General features: G+C 49.3%; 4 protein-coding genes across 4 annotated transcripts; 2 read left to right on the top strand and 2 right to left on the bottom strand.

Annotated features, from left to right (window-relative positions):
* Positions 1–1,076: 1,076 nt before the first annotated feature.
* TRV_01430 (uncharacterized protein) lies at positions 1,077–6,332 on the top strand (the record flags this gene model as incomplete). The annotated part of the gene is made up of 2 exons (XM_003024421.1): positions 1,077–3,255; positions 3,322–6,332. The coding sequence occupies 2 exons, from the start codon at positions 1,077–1,079 to the stop codon at positions 6,330–6,332; spliced, it is 5,190 nt and encodes a 1,729-aa protein (XP_003024467.1).
* Positions 6,333–7,239: 907 nt separating this feature from the next.
* Positions 7,240–8,137, top strand: TRV_01429 (uncharacterized protein; the record flags this gene model as incomplete). Its single annotated transcript, XM_003024420.1, has 3 exons — positions 7,240–7,354; positions 7,439–7,716; positions 7,787–8,137. The coding sequence occupies 3 exons, from the start codon at positions 7,240–7,242 to the stop codon at positions 8,135–8,137; spliced, it is 744 nt and encodes a 247-aa protein (XP_003024466.1).
* Positions 8,138–8,428: 291 nt separating this feature from the next.
* Positions 8,429–9,349, bottom strand: TRV_01428 (origin recognition complex subunit 3, putative; the record flags this gene model as incomplete). The annotated part of the gene is made up of 1 exon (XM_003024419.1): positions 8,429–9,349. The coding sequence occupies one exon, from the start codon at positions 9,347–9,349 to the stop codon at positions 8,429–8,431; it is 921 nt and encodes a 306-aa protein (XP_003024465.1).
* Positions 9,350–9,954: 605 nt separating this feature from the next.
* Positions 9,955–10,889, bottom strand: TRV_01427 (uncharacterized protein; the record flags this gene model as incomplete). Its single annotated transcript, XM_003024418.1, has 5 exons — positions 9,955–10,098; positions 10,153–10,387; positions 10,446–10,519; positions 10,572–10,787; positions 10,839–10,889. 5 exons carry the CDS (start codon positions 10,887–10,889, stop codon positions 9,955–9,957), a joined length of 720 nt encoding a protein of 239 aa, XP_003024464.1.
* Positions 10,890–10,957: the final 68 nt, after the last annotated feature.

The following is a 10,957-nucleotide window of genomic DNA, read 5'->3' as shown; positions in this document are numbered from 1 at the left end:
TTTGAGTTGACTTGCTGCTTGCTCCCTTTCTCGCCATCAAAATTTCTCGGACGCCAATGCCTGAGGTCAAGATGACTAATCATATACACGTGACTTTCCATGTAAGATGGCCCAAAGCGGAAAAACGGGCGGGGAGGTCGCACGTTCCCGCAAAAGCCTAAGGGCGATAAGCTTCTTTTGCTTTACTTGAGCCTCATGGCGATCCAGGGCAGAGAGGAGACCTGGGCGAGCTCGACGAGGTTCAGGGGAGACGCAGAGTGGGCGTCCGGAGGCCCGGACAGCGTTTGTTTTGATAGTGTTTATGTGGCTAAAGGAGGTAGACTAGCGCTGCTGGTTGTTCTGGGCCATCTCGGGCTGCCAAAAAGTGGTCCATGGCGGGCCGAGTCGAGGGCGAACAAACGCATTTTTTGGTGTTGTGTTGCTGTGTTGTTAGTTTTTGGTGATGCGCAAAAGCTTCTTGGGGGGGCTGGCAGAATCCCCGGTCCTCTTTGGGCGAAGGCGGTGGGCAGCGCAGGCAGCAGGGCGAGCGAGAGCGTGGCGCTAGGCTGCTTTGGGCTTAGCGTGGCATCGAAGTTTGTTTTCTCCCTTGCGCGCGATTTCCAGCAGAAACAAGCAGAACGAACAGCAACACAAGCAGCCCGCTCGCTCACGCACACCCAGAGACACCGATAGCAGGACAGCGGACGCCGGAGAGGCAGAGCACAGGTTCTACGGGCTGCCGCTGGCTGGTATTTGTCGCCGACTGGGACCCTGCTGAGGTCCTTCGCTGGGTTGCCGTTGGTTTTCCCCTTGCGCCGAGTTTCAGCCTGCTGCTGCTGGCCCTTCCCCGTCCATCCTCTGCGCGAGAGCGATTCACACTCAGACACCAGGTTAAGGGCCCGCTGGCGGTGGTAATACCGGAAACACAAGCCATTCATCTGAGAATTTCACCCTCTCTTGCCCCTGGTATCCGCCGAAACTTCGCTGTGGTGACTGGGTCCGCGGTTTTGATTCACCTTGCCTTCGAGCCGAATCGAAGAATACCACTCCGGTCACTTCCCGCAAAAAGTTACTGAGAACTCTTTCCGGCCATCAAGATGCCTCGAAAGTACGAGCCTACCCTCGAGGAGCTCGTCAACCGATCCGACCCAGAAGACGATGACTACGACGACAGGGAACAGCGATCGCGCAGGCCGGCCAGAAAATCGAAGAGCAAGTCAAAGAAGCAAACGTCTAGAAAGCGCAAGCGAGATTCGGATGATGATATAGACGAGGATACAGAGCTTTCGGAGGAAGAGGACGACCTGTCAGATGACTTTGAGGATGAGATCGAAGACCCAAATGCAGAGAGAAATGCGCGTGGCTCCGTGAGGAGACGGGTCGCTACGAAGAAAGTATCCTACGCAGAGTCATCTCCTGATGAAGACGACATTGACGAGCTCTTGGAGGACAAGGAAGAGGAGAAAGACCCAGAGGAGGATCTGCAGGAGAAGAAAGGGAAGAAGCGCAAGTTAATTGTCAAGTTCCCATTACCAACACAGTCCACTGCTGCAGAACCCGCTCCCTCTGGCCGTGCAACACGCTCCCGCGGTCGTAGCGCGAGTGTCCAACGACAAGATCCAATGAGCGTAGGCACTCGACAGTCTACTCGGCGAAGCAGTCGCCTTGCACACGACGACAGGGAAGATATCGTGGCTCTCTCTGGCTCAGGTCGACATGTCGAAACCATCCGCCCGGGTACTCGCGGCCCAGAGCCTGTTAAATCCCTTCCCACACGCCAGGGTCAACAGCTATCCCATGTTGAGGAAGAAGATGGTGATGGAGATGGATCAAAAATACCCAAGGATGAGGAGGACGAGTCCCACCTAGATCGCGTGGGTGCATCTCAGGTCGAGATAATGGAAAGTGATCCTCAAGGAGGTTTCGATGAGGATGCACCGGCTGTTGCAGCTTCTGACAACGCACATCCTCCCGCAGACGAAGATGCAGACGGAGGTGAGCCAGACGTTGAAATGGGCGAGGACGGGATTGTTCCTGAGTCTCAACATGATCGTGTCGAGCAGGACGAGGAAGACGACGAGGATGATGAAGGACCGGTGTCACGAACAAGATCTCGACGGAACAGGATACAACAAGAGCCGGCAGAGGAAGAAGAGGCACAGGCTGAAAAGGAGGGAAGCCAGCCAGTTCGCCGATCCACTAGACGAACAGCTGGAAAAAGATCCCAACCACCAGGAGATGACGGCAGTGACTTTGAGCCAAACGAAGAAAGTCATGAAGAAGAGGAACTTTCCGACTCAGCTGCATCCTTGGCCTCTCCACAAAAGGACGACAGCGGCAACGAGCCTCGTACCCGTCGTAGCAACCGGCAGCGCTATTCTCATTCCCGTGCCGAGTCTGAAGCCCGTGAAATTGAAGAGGAACTGGCAGAGTTGAAATCAACACGGCCTCGACGGAAGAAACCCGATATTGTGTACGAAGACAAACCACGACGAACTAGAAAGTCTGTCGACTACCGGCTCATCCGTCCAGAACTTCTACTCCCATTAGAAGAAAGTGAAGTCGAACCGACTGGATCTCCGTCACGCCGTGGTGGACGTGCTGGGGGAAGCACATGGCAGCGAACCCTGTTCTCTACTTATGGGCCCTTCGGCGGTGCTGGGCCAACACCTCTACTTGGAGGTCCTGCAGGCATGGGCGCCAATGGAGGTGTAGACAGTGATAGCTCAGATGACGAACTTGCTGCTCGTTCCAAGGGCCCCGGTGGCGCCCCTGGCGGAATGACCGCGGCCTCCCTTGCTCCCAGTCTCGGCCTAGGCATGACAGGCCAGCTGCACCCTGACCCAGCCCAAGGCGCCCCCGGAGTGCCTGCTAACTACGGGAAAATCAAAGACAAGCAAGCTCTGGCCGATGCAGATCCTCTGGGAGTCAACCCAAATGTCAATTTTGACAGCGTGGGTGGTTTACAGGGTCATATAGATCAGTTGAAGGAGATGGTTTCTCTACCCTTGCTTTATCCAGAGGTCTTCCAGAGTCTAAACATCATTCCACCTCGAGGAGTTTTGTTCCATGGACCCCCAGGAACCGGTAAAACGCTTCTGGCGCGTGCATTGGCTACTAGTGTCAGCACTGATGGGCGGAAGGTGACATTCTACATGAGAAAAGGAGCGGACGCCCTGAGCAAATGGGTTGGTGAAACCGAGAAGCAGCTCAGGTTGCTGTTCGAGGAGGCCAGAAGAACACAGCCGAGTATCATCTTTTTTGATGAAATTGATGGTAAGCCAGTGTACTTGATCCATACCGACGACTAGATGCATCCGTGCTAACATGATATTAACTTAGGTCTCGCCCCTGTCCGATCCAGCAAGCAAGAACAAATTCATTCCTCTATCGTGTCTACCCTCCTTGCTTTGATGGATGGCATGGATGGTCGAGGTCAAGTTATTGTTATTGGCGCCACTAATCGGCCCGACTCTGTCGATCCCGCTCTCCGCCGTCCAGGCAGATTTGATAGGGAATTCTACTTCCCGCTTCCTAATGTTGAAGCCCGTCGAGCTATTATTGACATCAACACTAGAGGCTGGGAGCCTGCACTTTCAGACGAATTCAAAGACAAGTTAGCTGCTTCAACCAAGGGATATGGTGGTGCCGATCTACGAGCATTATGCACAGAGGCGGCTCTGAATGCTGTACAACGGGTTTATCCTCAGATATACCAATCAAAGGACAAGCTATTGATTGATCCTAAAAAGATCAATGTGTCTTTCAAGGATTTCATGATCTCACTCAACAAAATTGTTCCCTCTTCTGAGAGATCTGCCTCATCTGGCGCATCTCCTCTTCACAGTACAGTTGAGCCACTGCTACGAGAACCCCTGCGTGAAATCCAAGAACGCATCTCCAAACTTGTCCCCAGGAGGAAAGCACTTACTGCCCTGGAAGAAGCACAGTTTGAGCAACCTAATGACGATATTGGATTCAAACGCGAGAAGTTACAAGAAGAGTTTGATCGATCGCGGGTATTCAGACCCAGACTGCTTATCCGCGGAGAGTACGGAATGGGGCAACAGTACATTACGTCTGCCCTACTGAACCACTTCGAGGGCATCCATGTCCAGTCCTTCGACCTTCCGACTCTATTGAGTGATTCGACCAGGTCACCGGAGGCAGTTGTGGTACAACTCTTCGCCGAAGTCAAGCGTAACAAACCCAGTGTTATTTGCATTCCGAACATCCGGTCCTGGTACGAAACACTTGGAAACGCTGTGATATCAACCTTTACGGGCTTGCTGCGTTCAATTCCCCCGACAGACCCTGTGCTATTACTTGGTATCCTGGAAGGGGAGGCTGAATATGAGGCAAACTCCGATATCGTACGCAGCCTATTTGGATTCTCTAAGAAAAACCAATATTTCCTTAGTTATCCGGAGCTGTCTCAACGCCGGGAATTCTTCCAGCCCATTATCGACTTCATACGCACATCACCAGCCGATTTTCCTGACCCAGATAACCGGAAAAAGCGAGTTATTGAGCAGCTTGAACTTGCTCCTCCAGCTCCTCCAAAGCCACCACCAGCCCCGACAAAAGAAGAACTAAAGGCACAAAAACGAAAAGACCGACAGACACTGAATCTCATGAAGATTAGAATACAGCCTATCATGGACCAGATCCGGAAATATAAGCGATTCAGAACGGGTGTTGTCGACGAGTCCCAAATACGATATCTTTATGACGATGATGATCCGAATGTTGTCACGTCTGACCTACCTCCAGAGCAACGGAGCACGTTTAGGCCTTATGAGAAGGACACAGACAAGGCCGGCGTCCCTGGTCTGCGGGAAGTTGCATCAGGCAAATTCTATTACAACTTAGATATCGTCACCATCGAGAAGCGTTTATCCAACGGATATTACAAGCGTCCAAAGGACTTTTTAGCCGACATCAAAAGATTGGCTAAGGATGCAAAGCAACTTGGCGACCCTGATAGACAGTTGAAAGCGAATGAACTATTGGCAAACGTTGAAGTTGACATCGGTGCGATTGACAATACTGATCCGGCACTAGTGGCCGAGTGTGAGGTGGTATACACACGAGAGCTAGAACGTGAGAAGGCTGCGCTGGAGAAGATAAAGCAGCCAGTAGTCGATGCCGATGGCACAATGAAGCCTCCAGCTGGCCCACCACCACAAATGAACATAGCACATGGAAGTATTGAACTGTCCAATGTATCATCGGCCGGCCCCGTGGTACTAGGCGAGTTATTCAACAGTCCGTGCCCGGCACCTGGTAGCAAATCTGGTCCTGGTTATCCATCTTTGACCAATGGACATACTCCAGGTTTCCATCCTCATGGTGGTGTCGACGGCGTTCGACCTCCAACCAGTAACGGACCTCTGCATAAGCCAGAAGGTGATGGTGATGTTCAGATGTCCAATTCGGATAACACCTCAGGCACACACCAGAACAATACTCAAAACAGCTCGTTTGGCCCATCTGCACAGCCGAGGCCACTGCACTCATACACTGCGCCTTCGCAGTTTATGAGACATCAGTCCGGTCTGTCTACATTGTCACAAAAGGGCAATATCACACCGATGGCCCCTGGATCACAACCCGGTGACTATGTTAACGATGCCTCCACAACCCAAACAACCTCTGACAAAAAGAATTCTGGTCCCACTGATCTCATGCATACCAATCCCCATGCTTCCTTGATAGGATCGGCCATGCATGATGCGCCAGATCTTACGCTATATCCCGATCGTGCTTCAGGCGATGAGCACCTCCCCGAGACTCAGCAAGGGGATAGCTCCTGGGTTTCCTCTCAAATGACACCTCTCCGTGGCGTTGCTGAATTCCTTCACTCACAGTCCACTACCAACGCGAATGGTAGCCAATCACAACCTCGTCATTCCCAAGCGTCTCAACCACATCCTGCTGGCCCTCCGCTGCTTTTCGATGCCACTTCTAGCCGTTCTTCAGGGGCTAACACACATGGAAATCCCGTTACCCCTCCCTCGCGCAACGGTGAACCCACCCGTATCTCGCACCTCATCAACAGTGAGCCAAAGCAGCCTGAGCCATCGCCGCCGAACTTAAAACTGAACTTAATGGTGGATGAAGACTTCAATAGAGAGCTTCATGATGAACTTAGCACCAAGACCGGAGGATTCTCAGTCGAGCAACTAGAACAGATCAACACTGAGCTCATGGACTGCCTATGGATCAACCGTAACGAGTGGAACAGGCGGGAAGTTGCCATAATATTGAGGGACACCTTTCTCGAAACACTTGATGATATAAAATCAAGCCAGAACTACGTCGACACAACTCAGAAACTGGGCCGCCAATGAACATGATAACGATATATACTCCAACGAAGGGGATAGTCCAGGCCATGATGCATCCCCCTTTGTATATTGATTCCTTTTTCCTTCATAGCCATGTAGCCTACGTGCGGCTGTAACTGCAGAAATATTTACAAGACCTAACCCCCGATTCTTCTCCTGTATTACTTCCACTTCCCATTCGGCTCCTGCTTCGTCTTTTCCCTTGATATGCAAATGTTTCTTGTTCATGAGATTATCTTCATTTTTCTACTGTACAGCGAGTTTGTCGGCGTTGGATTCCACCCTCACCTCCCATCTTTCTCACCCTTACCATTCCTTCTGTTTAATGTGTCATATACGTCAATTCTACTTTGTCCTTGAGGGAGGGAATCTGATTTGCTATAACTAGTTAGTGGTGGTATGTCTGTCCCTCGGGGATGAAATAATAAAACCCCATTGGGCACAGAAAGTATGTACACAATCCAAACCCCCTTTATTATATCTGTAGTCCAGTATTTCTCCTCTACCAAACTTGTATGTACCATTAGCCTGTTGAGGCTTTGTATAGTTAGTTTACTGGCTGGCTTTGGTGTGGAGGTTGAGTAATCGAAACATGTGACGCCGCAGCGGCCTTCTTTGGTCTAGGTGGCATCTCCAGCTTTCCCGCAGCAAAAAACCCATCCACAACTATTGCGGTTTGGAGAAGAGCGAAAACACCACGACACGCCGGCATTCGAGATCGATTACTTGCTTGCCAGGAGATATTTGGACTGCCTCTTGCTCTACACGCAGATTTGACCGCCGCGGCGGTGTGATCGCGCCCCCTTCACACCTTCGTCGGGCAGCGAGCTTTGCGCCGTGAGGACACACGACCCGAAAAAGAAGACCGTCTACTCTGCCGATACCTACTCCATATATAACATAATTCAAGATGTTGGACTTCCTCAAGATAGACTGGCTCAGTCTAACGATCCCGTTGGCCTATCTCGCCGTCCTTGTCGGCTCCCTCGCAACATTTTCCTCCCTCTACCGCAAACGCAAGATTCGTACGTTGAACCCCCAGAACCTCCCGGCAGTTTTCTACCTTCCTTGCGAAATATATACTAATAATTGACCTGATTTGCTTGCAGAAAAAGCCAGCTCCCTAAAGCCATGGTTTCCGGCACACCTCCAGCGCGATATATACTTCTCAATTCTCCACATGGAGAAGAAGGCACCTGAGACCATATTGAAGGCCGCACTACTACACCGCGCAGCAGAAGACATTAAGCGGCTTCTTGAACTTAGAACAAAGAAAGCCGCATTGGGATCATTGCTACAGAAGGGTAACGTGGGTGATGACCTATGGCAACAGTTTACGAGAGCAGAGAAAGAAATGGAGGAGGAATTCAGAGACGTGGCATCAGAGGTATGCATTAAACATATTTATTGTCCAAAACCAACCTAGCCAATACTAACAAACACACTTCAACACTCAGGCCAACGCCTATACCCCCGGCTGGGGCCAAGTTATTTTCCAGTCCGCAAATGAGATGTTCCTGAACGGTATGGCACGAGCCGATATAAATGCTCTCCAAGCCACCGTCACAGAGGAAAAGGAATGGTGGGATCGCAAACGGGCAAGCATACAAGAAGGCTTCATGAAAGAACTTGAACAAGAGAAGAGTGGGACAACAGAAAGCTCCAAAACCAAGGGTGGATCTACGGGTGATAATACGCAGCCTGGCAGTGATGAGGATACCGTCCTTGTGGATGTGGCTAGCTCTACCGGCTCCGCAGCTGGCTCTGTGAGCGGAGGGGGGAAGAAAAAAAAGAAGGGAAAGAAATAAGCGTTTTGGGTCTTTCGTTCTTCTCCCGTTTCTTTAGACTATATTCCCCCTATGCCTTCGTACTTTAACTACCCTTATGCCTTTGTTAATTCTGGTAGAAAAGATTTCTTTGGAAGTTACTCCTGTACATCATTACGAATTATAACTATTCTCGAACGAACAATAAACAATAGGAAACCCTTTAAGGTTTATTATATATTTAATTCGCAAAAAGGATCGATTAACGTACACATGTCAGTTTTCTGCTGGAGAGAAGATTAGCTTCAAAGGATATCATGGCCTCAACTAATATTACAAGCCTGTCCAAGCAGACTTTGCCAGATGGTCCGTCTTCTTCCTGCTTATTCTTGCCATTCCCATCATCTTCAGTTCTGCCAGGGACTGGTAGAATATTGAGAATGCCACACGCTCCTCACACCTATCCGCGTCCTCTCCGCCAACAATTGCATAAAATGCCCTCCATAGGTCATAAACGTTGACCACAGCACCGGATTCAAGGTAGAGCTGATAGAGAATAGATATTGGCGGCTGGCCTGCCGACAGGGCTTCTATCTCCCCATCTTCCTTCGAGTCCAGATAGTCAAACGGGTGAGACAGTGCTCGTTCAACTGTGTGCCGACATTTAGGAGTAAAGGTATTTCGAATGGGAGACTTGAAATCGAATATCAAGCACTCATGCAGGAAAAGATCCTTGGGATTAATCAGTTTCTCAGAAAGATGTTTCTGTATTGAATCACACAGTCGGTCCACCAATTCACTGTATTTCAATTCCTCATTTGAGAGCTTCGCTTTACCTTTCGTCAGCTTCACTCTTTGACCGACAACAGTTGTGTTATGCCTCGTTAACTGTGCGTCATGTTGAGAACGTAGTACGCCTTTAGATTTCTTTGTGTGCATCAATTCTCGGATTTCGTCAAGTATGGCAGCAGATTCAGCTGACAGGTTTGATATTAGCCCAAATGCAGCATCAAGCTCCTCTGAGTTTAATTTCCTAGCAGCTTCAAGCGTCTCAAGCAGAATTTTGGATTCAAGCAGCTCTCCGCCAAGCGCAAGAATGATGCACTCAGAATGGTTCGCTGATTTTTGAGACTTCATGTTGCGAGTGAACGCTACCAACCAGTCAACGCAGCTAAAGATATCTCTCATTTTTTGCCGGGAAACTGAAATTCCTAGGTAGGCTTGTTTGGCAAGGATAGTGTCGTCTTTCATCATCTCTTTTGCAGATTCGCTGTCCTTGATATCTAAAAGATGTTGCACATGCCTAAGAAAAGAGTAAGTGACATTGTCAAATTAATATCAACTTCGAGAGACTTCTTACTTCCGAAACGAAGGCGTATTCCGAATTGCTTCACATAATTCAGGTTGAAGCTTGTTCCCCTGTATTTCACCTGCAAGTAACACTGAAAGTGGATTTGCAAAAAAATGGGCCATATGGGCGTACTGTCATTCATGTTAGTAAGTTATAAGGAGCTTTTATGTGCTGCTACACGCACGTACCTTAATAATGTTGCCAAACCTTTCGGGGCTCTGAAAGCAATCCCCCGACTTGTCCATCAAAGTATGGCTCACACTGTGTCCGATCCACGGGCCTTCGTTATTGTGGGCAAACAGGGCCGTGAAGATACGATCCACTGAGTCCCCGAAATCTTGAAAATCAAAAAGGCGACCTTCTAGCAGCTTTACAGTGGAGCGAGGCAGTCTAGATTCGAGGTATGTGACTGATGTCGCTATTCCAAAGAGGAAGACAAAGGGTAAACGGTCCAACCATGATCTTTAGTCGGTCAGAATTATATTCATAGATGGACAGTCAGGGTACCTTACGCTAATAGCGTGATCAAGTCAGACAGGACACTGCTATCAAAGGCTTCACTGTCCCTAAAAGCAATGACAACCTTCTTCACGCCATTTCTCCTGACACAGGCCAGCATCAAGTCCAGGTCATATGGTAATAGTTTCAATCCCTATATATGATTTAGTCGATGGTATCATGGGGTAAGAGATAGGGAAGATATTACCGTTTTCGACGTTAAAGAGTCGCGATAGCTATCGATATCCTCCATACTTGTGATGGCAAGTTTGATGATCGTTTTCAAGGCATTCTTGATATTTGATGTGTCCCCGGAGTCTAGAGTGACTAAACATGCATTGCCTGAACTCTGTAGCTCCTTTCGTAGGCGCTCTAAAAGCCCACCCGTAGATGACATATTTGATCCCACCGATATCATTCCAGTGGGAATACGTCCATTGTAGCTACAGAGCAGTTAGCACTAATATCAAATGCAAACTGCTTGCATCAATGTGCTCATACGTTACTGTCGAGGATTCCTCGATGAAAGCTGCTATATTCTTTAGCACTTCTGAATCCACTTCGCGGAGGATCGACTATATGAACATGTTAGAATTGCGATGACCCATCACTTCCCGCCGGACAAACCTGAATTGTGTGCTCTCTCTGAGCCCAAAGGTCCCTGAATAAGCCATATCGTAATTTGACGGACTCCTTGGTTTCATATCCATTCAAGAGCGGCACAAACGGGGATATACGGCTCCCTGAGCTTTGGCTGCTCGAGGCATGATTGACCTTTCGTCTTTTATTCGAGGTTCCATTGGTATCATTGCTTTTCTTCGCAGGCTTATAAATATATGATCCCTATCTAACGGTCAGATATATGAGATCCGAATTAACATAAGGGGGACAAACCTGATACTCAAAGCCCGCAAGGCCGCCGGCAGCTTCATGGCCGGGTTGCATGGTTGAAATATCAAATCCAAGCCATCCAAAGAAGACTAATACCAGCCACCAGCTGTCTTTTCATTGAA

The sequence above is a fragment of the Trichophyton verrucosum genome, assembly GCF_000151505.1.
Source record: "Trichophyton verrucosum HKI 0517 chromosome Unknown contig00116_1.f1.exp, whole genome shotgun sequence".
Taxonomy (NCBI): Eukaryota; Fungi; Ascomycota; class Eurotiomycetes; order Onygenales; family Arthrodermataceae; genus Trichophyton; species Trichophyton verrucosum.
This window is presented reverse-complemented; position numbering and strand designations above follow the sequence as displayed.